This window comes from Gadus macrocephalus, chromosome 16, assembly GCF_031168955.1.
Source record: "Gadus macrocephalus chromosome 16, ASM3116895v1".
NCBI lineage: Eukaryota > Metazoa > Chordata > Actinopteri > Gadiformes > Gadidae > Gadus > Gadus macrocephalus.
In genome coordinates this window covers 22,073,526-22,094,964 of record NC_082397.1, presented here as the reverse complement: position 1 = coordinate 22,094,964, position 21,439 = coordinate 22,073,526, and the positions used below count along the sequence as shown (strand labels likewise).

Sequence of the window (21,439 nt, the reverse complement as noted above, 5' to 3'; positions counted from 1 at the left end):
TTACCAAAATCTTCTTTGAAGAGTAGAGAACAAAAGTGTTAGTGTAAACAACCAAGACGGCTAGGCCAAATTACTTTTAACAAAGCATACATTTAATTCATCTTTTTAACTTTTTAACTGCCCTAAAAATGTAAATGAATTTCAGGATATATGTTTGACCGACTTTATTTGGTATACAATCATGTACTTTTTAATGCTAGGTCTCATTCTGGTGGAACTATGCAAAGTAACCCCACATGAAGACGGCGACAGCCATCATGATGATGGCGTTGGCATCTACAAAGTGCTTCCACATGGGGTCCTCACTGATATCAGGCAGTTCTTCTGGCGCCTCAGCCACTTCCTGGTCAGTTTGCTCCGGGGTCTGGGAGCCGCCGTCCATGCCACAGAACCATCCAATCAGGCGCCGGATACCAGACTTGACTTTCCTTCGAGCCACTAAGAGAAATACAAAATTGGTATAGATTTAAGCATACCTAATTAGCCAATCAAGCTAGTATATGCTGCTATGTCATTCTTCTTGATTGCGTCAGTCATTTTAATCTTGTGGATCTCACCTGGGTCACTTTCAGCCTTTTCTCTTTTCCTCTGTTCCACCTCTCTGCGTCGTGTTTTCCTTCTCTCCTCCTCCTTCCAGTCAAGGTCCTCCCTCTCCTCTTTGGAGTGACGTAGGCTGAACACCAGACGATGGAGCTGTGAGCAGGAAAGCAACACTTAGTGCCAACGACACACAAGTATTCACTGTCCTGCACTCATTCAACCAAAGTCTTGGCATAATCGTATATAAAATGATAAATGAATTCATTACTTTAACTCCCGGCAGGGAGGACCACGTTGGACTACATCTTGCCTCCTTCAAGGGTACATTCTTGTTAGCTTGAGTCTGGTGCAAGTGAAAAAGGAGCGGGGACACAGCGAGGAGCTGTCATACTGAGAACAGCGTTTCCAATCTTACACAATGGCTCCTTTGCTAGAGAAGGGTGTTCCTCAAATTGTCTCCAGACCCTCTCCAAGCCTGCTCCTGGGAGGGATTGGCTTGCGAGACAATATCATCTTCCAATAAGATGCCCGCCATCTGCTCATGATGTCATGCACACACAGCTGTAACAGGGTGCGGTTGCCAGATGACGCAGAGAGATAGAAGCACTGACGTGTTGGGCGTTCAGGGGCTCGGTGCTGTAGCTGACCAGCAGCACCAACACGGAGGTGCAGAGGAAGAGCAGCACGGCAAAGTACAGGTAGTGGACGCCGCAGATCACAGGCGGGCAGGCCGAGGGGAAAAGGCAGCTGCCCGTACCGAACCAGAACTCTGGAACCATCCGACACAGGCCCATCGCCAGGCCTCCCATCAGACCCCAGAATGCACCCTGGTGTTAAGAGACAAGGAGAGAGAGAGAGAACAGTAGACATTTTTAATAATTGTGGGCTCATGAAGTGCACTTCCTGGGATAATGTACTGAGTTTCAGAATTTGAATACGAGTAATTATATTTATTTCATATATATTTCATCACATGTAAAACCTTTTGGAATATTTATTTGACTCAGACTCAAACAACAGCAATTTGCAGTGTAATACGGTTCCTAGTTAATTATGCATGAAAGGGCATTGGTGTCACAATACATAAGCTCACCGGTTCATTGACCCGCCTAACAAACACGGCCAGGAAGAAAACTGATGCGATGGGCGGGGCCAGATAGCTGGTCACTGATTGGATGTAGTCAAACAGCTGACCACTCTGGGCGGCCTGCACGACTGGTATCCAACAGATGCTAACGCCCACTATGACCAGTACCCAGATTCTGAGGAAGGAATGACAAGGTGGAAATACAGGTTGATAGAGGAGGGAAAGTATATTTCTAATTGGGACAAGGTAAGATAATGAGTCATAAAGGAAAAACTAAACTTTTAGCTCGGGAGGATCCAAACTATTGAATGACTTTTGTGAACTTGGTTCAGAAAGAGGGATCTATCAAACAAAGAAATATCAAAGCTCTTTCTCAGGCTTCTTTTCCAATGGAGTGCTTTGAGTGGCATCCAACACAGAGCAAATGAATAGGGTAGGATAGAGCGACATGACAAAGAGAGCCCCTTAGGGGGCATCCGTGGCATACTGGTGAAGGAGTTGGACTGGTAACCGGAGGGTGGCCAGTTCGAATCCCGAACCTCCACGGATGAGGTGCCCTTGAGCAAGGCACCTGAAACCCCCACCTGCTCCCCGGGCGCTGCACCGCGGCAGCCCACTGCTCCGGTAGTGCCGGTGTGCCCCCATGCGTGTAACTGCATGTGTGCACCTGTATTTGTGTACCCCCACGTGTATGTGTTCACCGGCTACCCGGATGGGTCAAAATAATTTCCCCTAAAAAGGGATGAATGAAGATCTTATCTTATCTTATCTTATCTTAAAGGGACCGCCGGAGGCCCTTGTTGACCCTGACCTTCCCACGAGCATGAGCTCGCTCTCAGCGGCCTGCGGTCGCAGACGGGTCCAGATGTCCATGGTGAAGAGGGTGCTGCTGCTGTTGAAGATGGAGGCCAGGGAGGACATGAGGGCCGCCAGCATCACAGCCAGCATCAGACCACGCAGCCCTGAGGAGGGAGAGAGAGAGGGGGAGAGAGGGGGATGGACACAGGGGAAATTCTGAAATATTTAGTGGAAATATTTGGTTGAATTATCATCCAACCTCATTGAAATGAAGATGAATGAGACTTTTAGGCTATTTCAAAGACTAGAGTATAGTAAAAAGAGGGATCACAGCTTTCAAAAGGAATGCATTTGCGTGAATGGTCAAAGAACAAAAATGTTGATTGCGGTGAAGTGATGTTATCTCTATATATATATATATATATAGATAACATCACTTCACATTATATAGTATATATATTATATAGAACAGAATAGAATAAAACGTTTTTTTGTTAAAGGTCAGGTAACTTAAATGTGTGCATGTACCGTTTGGCATGACGGAGACCACCAGTTTAGGATAGGCGATGTTGGAGCACCCCACCTCAGTCCCACATACCCGCTTACACACCTCGGGAACCACGCAGCCCACCTCGTCTGGTAGTGGACACAGAGACAGCCGTAACACACACACACACACACACACACACACACACACACACACACACACCTGAATGTGTACCGCTTTTGTTGTGGAACTGACTTTGAGCGTCATCTACATGTATATGCCAATGGGACTGATCTTTTGCTTCGTGTCTTCCAATATACAAAAAAACGATACAAAACAAAGCACCAGTCAAAGCTTGTCAAAGAACAAAACCAAATAGAAACCATCTTTGTTGCAAATGGCGGTATCTATAACACCCTAACTGAGTTTAGAAGCAGCTAGCAAATTAAATTACATTACACACTTCACCCTCAACTCAGCTAACATGAAGTCATGTAATGGGAGCTCTTTTGGTTCAGCTCATTCTTACAGTTGACATTTGGTTGGCAGGCCGGTCCAAACCAGTCTATACCTCTTTCCCCCTCTACTTCTGAACTCCTCCATCACAACATGCACTTTGTACACTATGATGAAAAGTAAGGCAATTTCATGGTAGAGCAGCTGGTAGAAAGGAGCCAATATTGTTTTTTAAATGAGTGCCAGGTGGTGATAATGAACTAATTAGACGTTAGATTGAATGTGGTTTTTTTTTGTTTCTCTCCAAGGTTATGCAGCACATGCCAATGAAAGAAGAAGCCATACTATACCTCTTCATAAGACTCTCACTCTGACCCTGCATGTTTGTCACGTTACTTATTAATTAACAGATTTTGCCACTGTGACAATAACAATGCACACACACACACACACACACACACACACACACACACACACACACACACACACACACACACACACACACACACACACACACACACACACACACACACACACACACACACACACACACACACACACACACACACACACACACACAGACAGACTGGCAGACCTGGGAAGAGCACCCTGCTGATCATGCCGGGGAACACCATGAGGAACATGGGCAGCAGCTTAAGGTATCCGCAGAGGATGCAGCCGGCCTTCACGTCGGTGAGGCTGCGAGCCGCCAGGCACCGCTGGACAATCACCTGCACACACTCAATAGATTTATCAGATTTCTTCTAACAAAGGTAGTTATTGTAAGTCGCTTTGGATAAAAGCATCTTCTAAATGCCCTAAATGTATATGCAGATGTAGATACAGTTGGTTTGTACGAATTTCAGTCAGAGGAATACATTGTTCCTCTCTTGTGAGGAGAAGTGTTCGAGTAAGTTCCATATTTCACTGTGCACGTCTTCACTTCCATCCACTAGCCATCTATGTGCCATCTATCTACTCTGCATTTCCTTATGCCTGCAACCCTTTAATCTGGTGGGGTCCCACCTGGTCCGTGCACCAGTACCAGCCCCCCACGATGGCGATCCCAAACAGCACCCCGGGCCAGGGCAGGTCCCCCTCCACGGGGTCCCGGAGCAGCTGGAAGGCGTCGGGCCGCGGGGTGTAGCAGCGGGCCGAGATGTTGTAGCGCTGGGGGTCCAGGGACTCGGTGGCGTTGGGCAGTGCAGTGCTGTAGCGGGCCAGCAGGGCGGCGTAGCCCCCCACCTTGGAGAACGCTAGAAGGAGGCGGAGACAGACCGAGACAGGGGGGCGTGGTGGGAGGTGAGAAGGGGTGTGGGTACGAGGCAGGAGGGTTGGGAAGGGGCGGAAAAATATTGGCACTGTGTGATGATGCAGCCGCTATGGCCGTCTGTTTGCGGGGCTCATGCGGAAGAGACCGGCCTCTACTGCCTCTAATGGGCTTTGGCTGGTTGGTGGTTAGCTGGACGCAGAAAGACTCAACACTAGACCCTTCTCACAGCGGTGTCATCGTAGGACAAACACCAGTGTCGCTCACAACACAACATGATGGGGCAGCTACTAAGTACCAGGGCACTGTTAGGAGATTAAACTAGTGGAGGACGCACACATTGACGACTGGTCCTCCCTGTCACAGAGCTGTCACTGCAGGTAAACACATTAGCCTCCAAGATTTACAATGGGCAGGCAGGTATTTAATTTACGTCTGTCAAAGCACCAGTCAATGCTTGTCATCTTCCCCAGTGTGGTCTACTACTCTGCCTTAGTTCTTACAAGGAGCAAACCCTTTATTAGGGCTATTATTGCTTTTAGCGCAGGTGCTATAATAAGTGCCAGTGAATAACTGGCACTTATAATCAATTGAAAAAGGAACCCACTTATCGTTGAGATTCCCACCTCTGCGTCCGACTCCCACGTTGTCTACTAATGAAGGAATAATTGACAGTTGCCCGCCATTAATTTATACAGTCATCAGACCCACTCCCCATTGCTGAACAATATGTACTTACAGAAGGCAGTCAGGACAACCGCCCCGGCAATGATCACCAGCGTCTGAACCATGTCCGTGTACATCAGAGCAGCCAGTCCACCTGATGCACACACGCACACATACATACGTCACACACACAAACTTAATAAGACCCTTGAGAAATCCAATGTAGAGGTTCTGGAAAACCCATATTCTTATTCTTATTTGACGACAGACTTGAACATACAAGGGCCCGCACGTCCACACGCGTACCTGTGATAGTGTATAGAGCCGTGATGGACAGAAGGGCGATGACAGCCACGTAGATGTTCCACCCTAAAGCCTGTTGTATGAACACGGCTCCAGAGAACATGTCCACCTGGAACACAACAGGCACATCCATATCGTATCATCACAACCATCTTTCGTCTTCAGCCCACGTACGAACGTAGAAAGGACACAACGTCAAACTCTACTCTTTCAGCAGCACAGAACAGGAGTTGATGACGTGTTCTAGGACTTGATGGAGCTCTGGGTAGGATGTGGGGACTCACAGAGATCTTGGTGAAAATGTAGAGGAACAAGGAGATGACGGAGAGGTACAGGCTAATCCTGGAGCCACCAAACCTCTTCTTCAGGTACTGGGGCATTGTTATCACCTAGGAGAAATAAAGGTAGCAGAGGTCAAGTGACCTACTCCACCTTACCCAACCTTGTATTTATAGATAGCTATTAAAGTATTTAGTGTGATGTGTGTATCGCGTAAACTGATAATTAAGATGAAGGGTGGGACCACTCACCCCAGCTGTGAGGTAGACAGGTACAAACAGCCAGCCAAGCAACAGCACAATAAACAAGGCCTGGTGCATCCAAACAAACACAACATCAGATTAAAACATAGAAGCTTCTACTAGACACGAAAGTGACTGTTGAACAACAAGTGACTTTGTCAACCACACAACCAAGGTCGGTGGAATTTGCTTTCTGTACAGCATTGTACATAAGCTAAGTTTGGTGTGAATCTATAACAGAGACAGGGGACCGACATTGTAAACTTTACATTAAATACAGTAACCCACAGACAATATAAGCAGGACTCGAAAATTCTTGAATGCAGGAACATTAGTGGGATGAGTTCAGACGTCTGAAGGGCAGTCTGAAACAAACAAAGCGGGATGATTTGGTTGACAGGGACCTACAGCGCCCCCCACTGGGCAACAGATGGCAGAGGGGAGGGCAGGGGGAGAGAAGTCTGAGGGTTTTCTTGGCCCTTGTGGTTCTGTGTTTGCGATATAATGATGGAATAAAATTAACTTGTCCCTGGCTCCCCATGTGTCCTTAGTCATTCAGTCCCGACCCCAACATTAATAAACGTCTTTATCAATATTGCAGCAATCAACAATGCCTTCAGGGTGTAAAAACATGGAAAGTCAATAAAGACAGACCAGCTGTAAGACTCGGGGCTAAACTCAAGGAAATAATGAGCCACTGGAACATAATGAACATTAAAACGTTGGTTAATTCACTGGTTTCTATCTAATGATTAAGGTTTGCCATATGCTCTGCGACCCACTCAAAATGCCCTCACAACACACCAGTGGAGAGTCACTGATTTACAGTAAGGGGCTGCAAATGGTCCTGGTGATTCATCAACTCATTCGGTGTCATGCTTTACCGGTGTGCACACAACTTACGTTCCACTCAAAGCTTCCCACGGCGATCCCGCTAGCGGCCCCTGTGCCGGCCAGGCCCACGAAGTGACCGCTGCCGATGTTACTGGCGAACAGGGATGCACCGACCTGAAACACACCAACCAACAAACTATGCTATCTCATACACACACACAATATTGTTAGGTTCAACTATGCTACCACACACACACACACACACACACACACAATCATCCAAACTAGTGGTGTATTTTCGGCGTGGAAAGCACCCCATTTACTGTGGAAGTACAGTAAAAAGTAGGATGGAAGCACATATATACTCCAGTTGTGTATGTGGTGTTAAACTCACCGGCCACCAGGTCATGGTCCGACCGGCCAAGAAGTATCCCCCCACAGTGGAACGGTTGGTCCGGAGCATGGACTGGAAAAACAGACCAACAGAGCATTGTTTTTATTTATTTAAAAGAGCAGCTTTTGATTCGAACCTACAGACACCCGCATCATCAGTTCAGAGGTTTGGACACTAAGCTGATGCATAGAGCCTAAAGCACAGAGCAAAGTTATTTAGTTTTGGAAGTATTATTGGGAAAGGAAGGGCACTCACCCATATCCCCACGCTGATCACCAGGATAAAGTACCCGATAATGACGGAGATGTCTGCAGCGTTGCTGATGGTGGTCTCCCCAGGTGAGGCGGACTCCACAGGAGGACTCTCCATCTTCTGTATCTCGTCTTACGCGGTCAACTCTCACACTGATGAATAATCCAGCTTGACTTGCTTACTTCTAATGGTCTAGCGTAAAAGACAAAACAAGGTACTTTATCATTCGAAAGAATGGAGGAAATGTCCAATGACTTGACAGCAACACATGCTGGTTGAATGCCCTGTGGATGCAGACCTTTGAGCACAAGAGGCAACCAGCAGAATCAGCACTAATGGCACTAAATATTAACACAGAACTGTTGGAAAACTGCTGTTCTGTTAACAGATAGGTTAGCATTTCCAAGACCTCCCTCGTATGCTTCTTACATAACCTAACAAACTATGAGGGCCCCTGAAATTAACCCGCACAAGCAACACATCTCGTTCGGTTGTGTCTTTTTCTCCAGTTATCAAAAAAGTGCACAGTTTAAGACAATATTTAAGCAAATAGTCATTTAATTATTCAATAACATTGCTTCCAACAAAATCTCCATTTGCAATTTGGTTCAAAAAGTCACGTGACCTGAACTGTATACACATACACACATACATACCATTAAACAATGGCTGCATAATATGAAAAACCTGCCAAAATTGCAAACATGGTAATGAACTCAAAATAAATATTCAAACAAAAACAAACCTCTAACCTCCAAACCAACATTGTTCGCTCAACAACAGTAAATTGGGACATTCATATTCCGTCCCAATTATTGCATGCTGATAAAGTGAAAGTCAAATTAAGATCATGCTCAGTTGTTTGTGCCTATGAATTTCTCCACAATGTTGCAGCGTTATCACTGAACTGTGATACTATCTCTCACTGGGTCCTTACTAGTTTTATGTTATGCTGGTTTTGTTTTCGTACATTACTTTAGTCCATTGTCAAATTCACTATTATGCATTATAATAGTGAATTAGTGTATCTTTTTAGTGTATCTTTTTAAAAAAGCATTAAGTAATGCTAAAACGTAGTGAATTGTGTGGAATTGTTTGGTAAAAACGACACAAAAGGTATTCAAATCAAGAATTTCTAAAAAAGAAGCAGATGCATAAATTGCAGGTATGTGTGGTTAAAAGTGCTGACCTTGAGATGATGGAAATTTGAAATAAATAAAAAAATACATCACAAAAGACAAACAATAAATAAACATTCAAGGCATTTTCCGTTCCCTTAAAGGTGTAATTTTGGCCATTTTGAACCCTCATGTAAATATTTACCAGTTTACCTGTAATTCTTTGAACTTAGCACCACCTAATGCTTAAAAAGTAATTACATTTGAGCTGGTAACATCAGAGTGACTATTAAATCCACTTGCCAGATTATGGCACAACATATTACTCTGTTTGAGAACTCATTGAACACCCCCATTTCTGTCACACAATGTTTAAGCGATAACAGAGCAGACTAGTAAAAGTAACATTTTGGGGACTGCAAATAAATACCTTTTAGGCTTTTTCCTGATCCATTAATAAGTAGTGGCCATAACTAACAAATAATATTTCTCATGAATAAAATGAGGGTTAGTACAGCACTTTAACCTTTTCCTTAATTTGAAAGATCCAATTGTATCGAAAGCTTTTTTTAACCAAGAACCACAAGAATACAGGACTCAGGTCTGCATGCGTGATTGTGAAATCATACATCCATGCATTGGCTTTGCCCTTCAACTGTTCCCCGTCCTGACGATGACATCAGATTACATTCAGGTCCCACGCCGCCATAGCTGTATCTTTGTTGGTCCACTGGTCTGTGAATAGAAACAAAATCTCTGAACGTCTAACAAATGAAGCACTCATTAAATAATCCTTAAAAAAATCCCGACACGAGCTGTTGTTTTGAGGACTTTGAAAGGGTCACTTTGAATTGTGGATTGCGTTATGAGCCCTTGTTGGCCTCCACCCTCCTCCCACTGGTCCCTCGGAGGCTAGTCCCCGTTGTCCTTCTTGCAGTCCTCTTTGGCGACCCTCAGCCGGGACAGGATGGGTTTCTTGGGGAACTTGAGGGTGGTGCAGCCAAACTGGCTCACCCCGCCGGTGTCCCTGGGGAGCTTCTCGCGCCGCTGCACCCAGCTCCGCCAGCCGGGCTTCCAGCAGTACACGCTGTCATAGAAGCGCGACCCGTTCTCCCCGCCCAGCACGTAGATCCTGCGCTTCCAGCGGGCCACGCCGCCGGCCGCGATGCGCCGGGGGAGGCCCGGGAACACCACCGGACTGGGGGCGCGGTCGCTGCCGCCCCCTCCGGCCACGCCGCGCTCCCCGACCAGCGTGCCCCCACCCCCGGTGACCTCCCGCTCTGCGCCGGACCCCCGCCCCTCTCGGAAGAACAGCACGCGTCCCGTGGCGTCCAACGTCTCCAGGTTGGTGTAGTTACCGTCCAAGAACTTGCTGGCATCCCTCATGTACCCGCCGATGGCGCACACGCCGCCCCGCACCGCCACCCCTCCGGCCAGGCAGGTGGCGCCAGAGTCCAGCGGCACGCGCGTCCAGCAGTCCGTCAGGGTGTGGTATATGAGCACCCCGGAGTGCACCACCGCCCGGTTCTGCTCCAGCGTGGTCCCGCCCAACAGGTACAGCCGGCTGCGCAGGGCCGCGCAGGCGAACGCCCGCAGCGGGAGGGGCAGCCGGGGCCCGGGGCCCCAACGGAGGGACGCCAGCTCCAGGGTCTCGCAGGAGTCCAGCAGGGTGGAGCGGTTGCTCCCGCCCAGGGCGTAGAGCGAGTCCCCGCAGCCCAGCAGCCCCAGCATGGCCCTGGGCTGGAGCATCGACGGCCGCTCCATCCAGCGGTCCAGCACGGCGTCGTACTCGTGCACGGCGGCCGACACCGTGCCCGTCCGCAGGATGCCGCCGGCCACAAACAGCCGGTCCCCGACGGCCGTGCAGCCGGGGCAGACCAGCGACCCCAGTGCCGCCAGCTTCTCCCACTTGCCCGTCCGCGGGTCGAAGCAGTCGACGGCGTAGCTCCTCTCCGCCAGGCTGTCGTCCTCCCGCGGCGTCAGGTCCACGCAGACGATCTTCTTCTCAAACATGCCCTCCCGGGGCCTCAGCGGGCCCCCCAGCCCCTCGCCCGCCGCCGCCGGCCCCAGCTCCTGGCTCAGCCGCCGGCTCTCCTCCGGGGAGAGCAGGCCCGGCCGCAGGTGGTGGAGCAGCGCCGGCATGTAGGCGTAGCGCACCAGGGGCTGGTGCTCGGCCCAGCGCCGCGCCGCGTCGTACACCTCCGCCTCCGACTCCACGCCCAGCCGGTCCGAGCTCAGCAGGCTGCTCAGGGTGCCGTGGTCCAGCAGCAGGAAGTCCTTCTGCCGGGCCACGCGGGGGAAGTGCTGCGCCACCAGCCTCAGGGAGGCCCGCAGCAGCAGCTGGTCGTGGTGCGAGCGGGCCAGGGAGTACATGCCCAGGCAGTTGTCCACAGCCAGGTGCTCAAACAGAAACCTGGAGGAGACACAGAGGATGGAGAGGAAAGGACATGAGAGGTGATGGAGATGGAGTCATTAAATGGAGGATAAAACCTTAGTACTTTTAGATGTCTTTATTATTTATTAACTGAAAGAGAAAGAAAAAAGGATTGGTGTCCTAATCACTCATGGGAAGGGACTTGAAGATGACACGTTACACTTCAGTAAATGGTAGCTGGGTAATTTATCCACCTGAAGGGGTGAAGATACTACTCAGGTGAAGAGGCCCGACCTAACTGTAACAGGCTTGATTCTGGGCAGCATGGGACCCAAGGCGGGATCCTACCTCTTTGTTTTTCAGTTCAATGAAGTACACAAGGCTCAGCTGTGTTGAGGTCGTGCTATGGTGACGGTTACCTGGAGCACAGGTCCTGCAGGGGCATGACCTGGAGCAGGTTGGCCGCGACAAACAGATCCTCAGCAGTGTCCAGAGAAAGCCCCGCCTCCCCCGTGTAAACAAACTGGATGACGGTCTCCATGACGGACGACGTCACCTCCTCTAGCCGTATCTCGGTGAGGCGAGACTCCACCAGCGGGCTGGTGAACATGGCCCGGAAATAGGGGCTCACTGCTGCCAGCAGCACTCTGGACAGAAACAGAAGGGGTTTTTGTGGAAGGGACCGGTGAGACACTGCCTACTTTGCAGAGACACCTCCTACAGAGCTTGCCCCATGAAAAACTTCCAATATGGGATGCAGACCCACCTGTGACACATGAACTTCTTTCCCTCCACAAGCAGGGTGACGTCGCACAACTGCTGGGCGTCCAGGAGCTGCTTCAGTCCTGAATGAGGGTGTACGAAGAAAGGAGGGTTAGCAGAGGAGTTAGAAAAATAAGAGACAAAGACATTTTGTGCAGACCTCCTAACTGGTTTTGAAACAGTCCACTGTCTGTCCCAAACTCATTTGTTGCTGTGTTTACCATGTGTGATGTAGTCTCCCAGTGGGGTGGTACTGTCGTCGGGGAAGTCCTCCTCCTCCGAGTCACTATCTGACAGGGGCTCCCCTCCGCCGCCGTCCCCGTCCTGCCACGGCAGGGGGCGCCAGGTGACCGTGCCCCCACGCACCGCGTTCATCTGCCAAATGTGAGACATGATTCACTTCTCTGACAGTGTCATGAAAGTTTGGAACGACAGATATGTGTTTACCTTAAAGGGGACCTATTATGCTTTTTCGACTTTTATGACCTATAAACGTTGTTATAATGATTGATAGTCATGTTTAACCATACTAAAGTGTCAAATAATGACGTAAATGCATTTCGACGTATTCCCTGCTGACAGTCTGAGCTGGCTGTGCAGAGCGCTAAACACTCGGGACAACGTTTGCGATTCACTTATTCACATTTCCGGGAAATCATCTACGTAGAGGCACTCCTGCCGCGCCCCCATATGCCTGGTCAAATCTGCCCGCGCGTGCGCTTCAAGGAAGGTAACCAATCACAACGGAGTTGGGTTGGCAGGAGGGGGGCTAGGGGGCGGAGAAGGACGAAACCGAGCGTTGACAGAGAATGCTGAAGGCGCCCAGATGAGAGGAAGAGTTTCCCGAAAATCTACATCGTTTTTTGTGTATGGTTACACATGACTATCAATCATTATAACAACGTTTATAGGTCATAAAAGTCGAAAAAGCATAATAGGTCCCCTTTAACAAACCGTTTCACCGTTAAGTTTTGGAGGGTCATAGCGTTATATTGTCCGACAGAATGGCATAACAAGGACAGGACGGTAGTTGTAGAAAGTATATGCAGCAGATATGTGTTGGCTTTTCAGACATTTAGACAGATTCGTTTAGAATTGCGCCTATGTAGAATTCCTAGGTAACAATGTGGCGTTGATGATTAGATAGCTACATAACTCATAATTACCTTGGCTCTTCTTCTCGTTTCCACTGTGAAGCTTTGTGTGTTCAACACTAACGTTAACTGATGGAATAATGTATGCCTGGGCGACTTCCTATGTATGTATGGACAAGAGGCGTGCTGAGGGTTTGGACTGTATCATTGGTGTTGTTGTCCGAGGAGCTCCCGGAACACTGAGGTGACTATTGGCTGAAGATACCGGCCTTCTTTGGTGACAGCAGGCTACTAGGTTTTCATCTAGCCCAATACAGACCACCACCAGTCAAACCCCAAGCTAGGACTAGCCTAGCTTGCAGAGCAGACCCCAATCATCTCCAGGGACAATAATATGTTGTCAAACTGTCCCTTTCTTCCAACGCACTACATTAGATAACCATGGGCGGGAAAGTGGAGCGGGAGATTGTCAAATATAGCAGAGGCTCAGAGGAGGTGATGAGGTGATTTCAGTCGCTCGCTGTGGACCTGCTGTGTCTCTCTGAACCCATAGACTGTGGATCTGAACCGCATTACCGCAAAGTAATGCTTCTGTGGATCTGATTGGTCAGCCTTTGAACTGTGACGTTTTGTTTGGGGTTCACGAGCGTGTGTTTTGTTTATTCATGACGAAATCACGCAATTCTTCACGAAATATTTCTGACACAATTTATTGTAAAAAATGTGTGCGTTATGTCATTGTTTTACATCGACAATAGTCTGGTGACAAAGAAAACATTACTGTATTTTGCTGTATGAGTTTTACACGCTTGCTCTAATTCGATTGGCCAGCATGATGTTGACCACGCCCATGACCCCGCCTCATTTGAACCAACGCTCTTCCGTAGTTGAATAACAAACATGGCGACCTGCATTGGTATGGTCGCAAGAGTAGGAGGTGTCACATTCAATGCATTAAAGCCGGTAACTTGTGAATATGCAAGACGATCATCTAATCAAATAAGCCTGAATCGCTTTGCTCATGGTATTCGCAGTAGTCTCTATGATCATGTCCGAGAAGGATATAGTGACAAACCGGACCTGGATATGCGACTTGTGTGTGAGGAAACGGACAAAGTCGTAGCCAATGTGGAGAACAGGAAAGGTGGCTTGCGTGGGGTTGATGTCAGAGAGATTGTAAGACATTGCACTACTTTCTATTCAAGCATTGATCCCCATGACTTTTTCTCTCGTTGTTATTGTATGTGTGTAGTACCAAGTGTGTACTCTTATACTGCAGGTGTTGTAAACCTTCACCTGACCTGTGATTAGGATGAGTCGTGCAGGGCAATGGGCAGGCATGCACTGTTGCTCATAAATGGAAATGATGTGTGTTTGTGCCGTGCCAAAACATAGGTGAGTGTATGGCAGCAGCTTCAGGATGTGAGGAACAGCATCTCTGAGCTGGAGCAGCAGAAGAAGACTGTCAGTGAAGATGTGCGACTGCTTGTGGTCAGTATGGCTCCTCCATCGCACTGTGTACATTGATAGATCACTCTTAATACATTTTTCAATGCACCAACAAATTGATGTGTTCTACGGTAAAGTGTGTTTGTGTGTGTGTGTTTACGTTTTGGTATAAATCTGTATCCATATATAAAGCTAATAGTAACAAATGTTACATTATATTGTATTGTAAACACTCATTAGACATGTTCTCATTTGTGTGTTAAATCAAGCTGTAGTTATAACCCTGATTTATAACTTATTCACAGGAGAAGAATGAGAAGAAATCTCTGGCCAATGTAAGTTCAACCATCTCTTGGAGTATACTATGTCAATGCGGCAATTTCACCAACAGCTCCCCAATGCATGCCTGGTGATCTGACGCACTTGGAGAGTAATAACTGTGACACAGTCTTCTAACCGTGGTCCTCACAGCTGCCGGAATTCAACCAAGCCCGTCAGAAGGGCCGCGAGATCCGCGGCCGGCTGAATCTACTCTACCCCAAGGAGAGTGAGCTGGAGGCCGAGCACTACAGCCGGGCCCTCCGCCTGCCCAACACCACACACCCCGACGTGGTACAGAGACACGCACACACACGCGCATCCACTCATCCATGTTCACACAGTGCATGCATACACACTTGCACCAAGGCAGATCTATTTATTTGTAATCTGTTTCATGTTTTATAAAGATGCGCTATTTGTTCTTGTTTTTCCCCATTTTCCTATCTTAGCCAATCGGAGATGAGAGCCAAGCGTGTGTGGTGGAGCTGATTGGTCAGAAGCCAGGTGATCCACGCTGTGTCTTCACTGCTGAGTACTGTCTGTTTGCATTGAGATTCTCACTCATTTTCAAAGATTCATGCTATCGTGCAAATAAGAGGATGACGTTGAATTAGGTAAAGCCGATGTATCCTGTAACACAGGTTTTGTCTCCTTTCTGGCTTCAGAGTTTAACTTCAAACCCAAAGGCCACTTAGAGCTGGGGGAACACCTGGGCCTAATCAGACAGAGGTGATTACGGTTGACGCGTTGCATTTTCTTCTTATTTTTTATTACTTGGTGTTTCTGACTGTTGAATGATTTTTAATATTGTTAGGGCTACCTCTGTTATTACTGTTAATGTATTTGATGGCTTCAGCCATTTCAGAATGTAATTTGGCGTACATTTCAGGGTACTCAAAACAATCTGTGATGCATCATTTGGGACTAGTAAACATCAGGACTTGCAAACGCTGATATTAATAGATTTTTTGGGAAGACCCGCAAAGTATGTTTTTAATGTTAGCCACTTAAGGATAACAATATACACTGTTTGGTACTTGTAACAAAAGACACTTCTACTCAGAATCAAGGGGTGTAAACATGTTGACAAAGGATGGCATATGGTGTCCAGCCCTGCCTTTCACCCTGCCTTTCAGTACATGCCTGTAGTTATTTTGTGATCCAGTTCATGTCTTTTGTTTTGTGTTACTTTATTACACTCTGTGTTAGAATAAATCGTTTTTTTTATTGACCGTTGTGTTCATTGTCCCTCTGCGGTCCTGTGTAGACATCTGGCCCATGTCTCGGGTCACAGGTCGTACTATCTGAGGGGGACCGGGGCCCGGCTGCAGACCGCCCTCCAGAACTTTGCTCTGGACACACTGCAGCGACGGGTGGGGCCTCTATTTAAATGTTACTGATACATTATGTATGTGTATATTATACACTATGTATGGGATCGCTGCATGTTCAACTCCAACCCCTTTGTGAATGTGTGATGTGTAACAGGGCTTTGTTCCCATGGTGGTGCCTGACATGCTGAAGGGGGCTGTGTTTGTGAGTATTAACACCACTCGGATCCTTTTCACATTCCTTTTTTATTAATCAATATTGTTTACACCTTTTGAGAAAAATGTAAAACAATTATTGTTGTCTCAAATCGTTTATTTCATTATTCGAGTTAAATGTACGATTTTTCTTTAATACCAGGAAATGAGAACCAATGCACTCTCCAAATTAGGAAAAATTGAAAAAAAGTCATTGCCACTCAGAAATATATGAGCCTCACCCTTCCTCACTCTGCCCCCCTCCAGGAGGGCTGTGGGATGCAACCCAACGCCCACCGCTCCCAGGTCTACTCACTGGACCCCCTCCAGTTCCCTGACCTCAACCTGGCTGGCACTGGAGAAGTGGGGCTGGCAGGTACCCCGCAGGACATCATTTTACCACCAACAATTATTAGATTACGCCTTGCACTGTTGCATTGTGGGTTGACCATTGAGTCAACCATGTGGACATGTGTTAGCTAAACATGCAGCTTATTTGACTGGGGGTAGACCATTTGTTTTTTATAAACACAAAGCAGTTGAAAACCAATTTATTACAAATACTTGAAAAGTGGCTAGATGCATAGGCTGGTCATTTGCAACGAGACTCTAAATTGCAAGCTAGCTGATGTACAGTGTTCTCCTCTGTGCCAGGTTTCTTCATGGACCATGCTGTGAACTGGGCCGACCTCCCTGTCAGGTGCGCCGCCCTTCCTGGCTTTGGACCAAGGACATTGTCTGGTATAATTAGGTAATATTTGATGTGTTGATTGCCCCGGCAGGTCGGTGTGCAGCAGCACGTGTTACAGAGCTGAGACGGACACGGGCCGAGAGACCTGGGGTCTCTACAGAGTACACCACTTCAACAAGGTACACTCAAGGTGTGTTCACGCCAAAAGTGAAGTGGATCTTTTGCGTGACGTGATTTCATACAAAGTCAATGCAAGACACGACATTGTGCCGGGCGGCTTGTATTGCGGGGAATGACGCAAAATCCGAGAGCTTTGTGTTTAGAGATGTGTGTATAGATCTGTGTGTATAGATCTGTGTGTATGGAGCTGTGTGTGTATAGAGATGTGTGTGTGTGTGTGTGTGTGTGTGTGTATAGAGATGTGTGTGTGTGTGTGTGTGTATGTAGAGCTGTGTATATAGAGCTGTGTGTGGTTCTGGATGGGGTTGTGAACCCAGACACGAGGGCATTGGATTCTCCGATGTCTTTGGGACTTCCTCTAGTCTATTGTCTACATTTGCTGACATTTTCTGCACATCTGACCGGATCTGCTGCCTACTAAATTACAATATCAAAGCCATTTGGGGGCAGTCTAGGAAGCAGAGCAGCACACATTATTTATTCTGGGTTGTGTTCATAATAGTCTAATTTAAAAGTGTTATTTCCCCTTAAGATGTCTTCATTATTCACTGTGTGTGTGTGTGTGTGTGTGTGTGTGTGTGTGTGTGTGTGTGTGTGTGTGTGTGTGTGTGTGTGTGTGTGTGTGTGTGTGTGTGTGTGTGTGTGTGTGTGTGTGTGTGTGTGTGTGTGTGTGTGTGTGTAGGTGGAGATGTTTGGTGTGACCGCTGATGAGACGGGAGAGGAGAGCTCTAAGCTCCTGCAGGAGTTTCTCTCATTGCAGAAGGAGATGTTCTCCTCGCTGGAGCTACACTACCGGTCTGCGCACACACACACACACACACACACACACACACACACACACACACACACACACACACACACACACACACACACACACACACACACACAGAGAGAGAGCTTTCTTCCAATCGTCCATCTGTCCTCCTCCCATCCATCTGTAAACTCGTTGTCATGTAAAATGTACCAGCTGTGATCTGACCATTCTTCATGTTGTTCATTCAACAGAGTGCTGGACATGCCCACGCAGGAACTCGGCCTCCCGGCACACAGGAAGTACGACATAGAAGCCTGGATGCCTGGGAGGAACAGCTATGGAGAGGTGAGCTGTGTCATGGCATGGTGTGTCGGCATCACCATGGCTACCAGCTGCCAGCATTTATGGCAAGGTGTACAATAAAGTGTCTCACACATGGAGAAAAATACGTCAGCGTCGTATAATCTTTGCTTCATTCATTTATGTCAGATCTCCAGTGGGTCCAACTGCACAGACTACCAGAGCCGACGTCTGAACATCCTGTATGAGAGACAGGATGGCAGTCTGCAGTATGCTCACACTGTAAGTGGAGAGGTGTGTGTGTGTGTGTGTGTGTGAGTGTGTGTGTGTGTGTGTGTGTGTGTGTGTGTGTGTGTGTGTGTGTGTGTGTGTGTGTGTGTGTGTGTGTGTGTGTGTGTGTGTGTGTGTGTGTGTGTGTGTGTGTGTGTGTGTGTGTGTGTGTGTGGTGGTTTACCTTCATCTCTTTGTGCCCTCAGGTGAACGCCACAGCCTGTGCGGTCCCCCGCACCATCATTGCCATCCTGGAGACCCACCAGACCAAGGTAACACTAATACACACACACTCTAACACACATACACACTCTTACACACACTCTTAACACTCTCTCTCTCTCTCTCTCTCGCTCTCGCTCTCGCTCTCGCTCTCGCTCTCTCTCTCTCTCTCTCTCTCCCCCCCTCCCTGCAGGAGGGAACGGTACGAGTGCCCACAGCCTTGCAGCCATACTTAGGACTGGAAGTGATCGAGAAGCCCACCTCCGTTCCTCTCCGATACATCGGCCCCAACCAGCCCAGCCGCCCACCCAGGCCTGTGCCGAGGACCAGATGATAAAACAAGACCTAGGCCGCAAACATCACCAAATAAATGACTACCCCCATTTCATACTTACAGCTCTTCGAAGACTCAACTTTATTTTTTACATAGTATGTCAAATGTAATCAGTTGTCAGTGAAATAATGAGTTGGTTAGTGTGTCTGTCTATAATGACTTTGAGTGTTGCATCAGGCTTGGTTTAGCCCAGGGTTGGCCAACTCTCTGCTGGCCAACCATCACTGTATTTACGTTTGTGTTATCACATTCCATCCTAAAATGATGTATTATAATGTCCTGAATGTGTTCTCTATAAGAAAACACTAAATTAATAAAAACTATTATAATTTACTGGTTATTTTATTCTAACATTATATTGTGATGGATCATATTATATTTACAGTCCACGACTGTGCCACCATTGACAACACCTACCACTCACACGCCTAGCATTTATCCGAAAATACGACCACACACTTACAAACAGTGGCGGACTCAGACTGTTTGAAGGGCAGGGGCGAAAAAATAAAAAGGTCACATTCTGGACAACATGGGGCCCCACCAGCGGACACAGTGGCTTTTCTAACTTGATGGTGTTTTGTTCCCCCAACGGAGCCTTAAAGGCAGCGCTGCCTGGAAGGTCCTATCCCCTAACCTTAGCAAGCGCTGCCTTGAAGGTCCCATTCGGGGCACTTGTTACATCTCCATGTAGTACTTAAAGAATAGTTGGGCTCATGATTGTCACATGTGCTCCCAGAAATTTTTTTGCTTCAAAGACACTGTTTCCCCTTATTCTAGCGACTTTATAAACACCAAAATGAGTTGTTCACATCATTGTGCACTTTCACATTTTAACCAAAGAAAGGAGGATGCCTTACTGCTTTCATCTTTACTAACATTTAAGTAAAAATTTGACTGGAGAAAATTCAATGTGCCGCTACCATACAGTCTTCGACCGCTGACAGCCAGCTACGGAAACATTTAAGGAAGTTTTCCTTTATGTTGAGGTGATAGCTGACCATTATCGTCTCTCGTGCATGAAATGACCTACACTTGAATGATCTTGAACGCTCAAAAAATGTACATACATTTTAAACGGATTATGCAAACTGAAAATATTATGTTTTTCTAAATTGGCATCTAATTGCGCTTTTCCACTATGGGTACTGACATACTCTTAATCCGCGTTTTGCTTCGTTATCCAGTGGAGATTTAAGTACCACTCGATGTAGCTGTTTGTCATGGCGACGCCACATGAAAGCAACGCCTCGCATTCCCCGTTCGTCAGCCACCAAAGAGAGGAACGTCTGCACCTCAATAGCTAACCACAACATGTTTTTTTCGGTTTGCCATATTCATGCTCCAGAGGGCACATCATCATCATCATTTTTGTTCACGTGTAAAGGGCAGCCAATAAGGCACTTTCTCTAATTTTCACCACCATAGAGGGCACTTTAGCACACTTTTTCAACCATGGGGGCACCAGACGGGCAGAAGGGCACTAGAAGGGCACCAGACGGTTAGAAGAGCACTAGAAGGGCACTATAAGGACCAGACGAGCAGAAGGGCACTTTCAGGGCACTAGAAGGGCACTGGAAGCGCACTGGAAGGGCACTGGAAGGGCACTAGAAAGACCAGACGGGCAGAAGGGCACTATCAGGGTACTAGAAGGGCACTAGAAGGGCACTAGAAGGACCAGACGGGCAGAAGGGCACTATCAGGGTACTAGAAGGGCACTAGAAGGGCACTAGAAGGACCAGACGGGCAGAAGGGCACTATCAGGGTACTAGAAGGGCACTAGACGGGCACTGGAAGGGCACTAGACGGGCACTGGAAGGGCACTAGAAGGACCAGACGGGCAGAAGGGCACTATCAGGGTACCAGAAGGGCATCAGGGCACTAAAAGGACCAGACGGGCAGAACGGGACTATCAGGCCACTAGAAGGGCACCAGACGGGCAGAAGGGCACTATCAGGGTACTAAAGGGGGCACCAAAAGGGCACCAGACGGGCAGAAGGGGACTATAAGGGCACTCAGTGGCGTAACTATCGGTAAGCAGGGTATGCGGGCGCGTACGGGCCCGTACCCCCCCCCCCCCCCTCAACAATCGTAACAAAGCCCCCCGGGGGGGGGGGGGGGGGCCGCCTTGAACATCCTGCATACGGGCCCGTCGTTGCCTTGTTACGCCACTGAGGGCACTCATTAAGGCACGTCATTGAATTTTCTTGTTCTAGAGGGCACATCATCATAATTTATTGTATGAAGGAGCACCCTAAAGGGCACCTAATCATGTTTTGTACGTGAAAAGGGCAGCCAATAAGGCATTTCCTCTCGTTTTCGACACTCTTGAAGGGCACTTTAGCGCGCTTTTTCAACCAGTGAGCCCCCCCCCCCCTGAGTCCGCCACTGCTTACAAAGCACATAAAACTCTGTAAAACGAACCAGCTCAACTAT

At 47.8% G+C, this 21,439-nt stretch overlaps 3 protein-coding genes across 5 annotated transcripts; 1 reads left to right on the top strand and 2 right to left on the bottom strand.

Annotated features, from left to right (window-relative positions):
* Nucleotides 1-70: 70 nt before the first annotated feature.
* Nucleotides 71-7,953, bottom strand: slc5a2 (solute carrier family 5 member 2). 3 transcript variants are annotated; one of them, XM_060075577.1, is made up of 15 exons: nt 7,612-7,953; nt 7,357-7,428; nt 7,032-7,136; nt 6,138-6,197; nt 5,892-5,996; nt 5,611-5,716; nt 5,378-5,458; nt 4,395-4,624; nt 3,964-4,099; nt 2,954-3,061; nt 2,439-2,589; nt 1,634-1,802; nt 1,152-1,367; nt 558-693; nt 71-438 (listed from the first exon to the last, which is right to left on the bottom strand). In XM_060075577.1, exons 1-15 carry the CDS (start codon nt 7,723-7,725, stop codon nt 218-220), a joined length of 2,010 nt encoding a protein of 669 aa, XP_059931560.1. In that variant the 5' UTR covers nt 7,726-7,953; the 3' UTR covers nt 71-217. The 3 variants fall into 3 exon arrangements, with proteins under 3 accessions (XP_059931560.1, XP_059931561.1, XP_059931562.1); XM_060075578.1 differs by lacking the exons at nt 7,032-7,136; nt 7,357-7,428; nt 7,612-7,953 and adding an exon at nt 6,398-6,513; XM_060075579.1 differs by lacking the exons at nt 7,032-7,136; nt 7,357-7,428; nt 7,612-7,953 and adding an exon at nt 6,417-6,508.
* Nucleotides 7,954-8,631: 678 nt separating this feature from the next.
* On the bottom strand, nt 8,632-13,552 carry si:dkey-260j18.2 (uncharacterized protein LOC325231 homolog). The gene is made up of 5 exons (XM_060075580.1): nt 13,029-13,552; nt 12,084-12,237; nt 11,867-11,945; nt 11,520-11,747; nt 8,632-11,139 (listed from the first exon to the last, which is right to left on the bottom strand). Exons 2-5 carry the CDS (start codon nt 12,235-12,237, stop codon nt 9,639-9,641), a joined length of 1,962 nt encoding a protein of 653 aa, XP_059931563.1. The 5' UTR covers nt 13,029-13,552; the 3' UTR covers nt 8,632-9,638.
* A 276-nt stretch (nt 13,553-13,828) lies between these two features.
* On the top strand, nt 13,829-19,336 carry sars2 (seryl-tRNA synthetase 2, mitochondrial). Its single transcript, XM_060075296.1, has 16 exons — nt 13,829-14,132; nt 14,352-14,447; nt 14,711-14,740; nt 14,877-15,017; nt 15,176-15,230; nt 15,392-15,455; nt 15,994-16,099; nt 16,215-16,262; nt 16,520-16,628; nt 16,907-16,952; nt 17,035-17,122; nt 17,806-17,918; nt 18,129-18,222; nt 18,367-18,459; nt 18,654-18,719; nt 18,863-19,336. The coding sequence occupies exons 1-16, from the start codon at nt 13,857-13,859 to the stop codon at nt 19,001-19,003; spliced, it is 1,566 nt and encodes a 521-aa protein (XP_059931279.1). The 5' UTR covers nt 13,829-13,856; the 3' UTR covers nt 19,004-19,336.
* Nucleotides 19,337-21,439: the final 2,103 nt, after the last annotated feature.

Excerpts from the sequence above, each read along its gene's own strand:
- slc5a2 (XM_060075577.1), bottom strand. The coding sequence starts at position 7,725 with ATGGAGAGTCCTCCTGTGGAGTCCGCCTCACCTGGGGAGACCACCATC. Across the intron at positions 7,429-7,611 it reads TGATCAGCGTGGGGATATGG|TCCATGCTCCGGACCAACCG; the intron begins GTGAGTGCCCTT and ends CTGTTTTTCCAG. Across the intron at positions 5,717-5,891 it reads ACATTTTCACCAAGATCTCT|GTGGACATGTTCTCTGGAGC; the intron begins GTGAGTCCCCAC and ends GTTGTGTTCCAG.
- si:dkey-260j18.2 (XM_060075580.1), bottom strand. The coding sequence starts at position 12,237 with ATGAACGCGGTGCGTGGGGGCACGGTCACCTGGCGCCCCCTGCCGTGG. Across the intron at positions 11,946-12,083 it reads GGGAGACTACATCACACATG|GACTGAAGCAGCTCCTGGAC; the intron begins GTAAACACAGCA and ends ACCCTCATTCAG. Across the intron at positions 11,748-11,866 it reads AAGAAGTTCATGTGTCACAG|AGTGCTGCTGGCAGCAGTGA; the intron begins GTGGGTCTGCAT and ends GTTTCTGTCCAG.
- sars2 (XM_060075296.1), top strand. The coding sequence starts at position 13,857 with ATGGCGACCTGCATTGGTATGGTCGCAAGAGTAGGAGGTGTCACATTC. Across the intron at positions 15,231-15,391 it reads GCTGATTGGTCAGAAGCCAG|AGTTTAACTTCAAACCCAAA; the intron begins GTGATCCACGCT and ends TTCTGGCTTCAG. Across the intron at positions 16,953-17,034 it reads TGGGCCGACCTCCCTGTCAG|GTCGGTGTGCAGCAGCACGT; the intron begins GTGCGCCGCCCT and ends TTGCCCCGGCAG.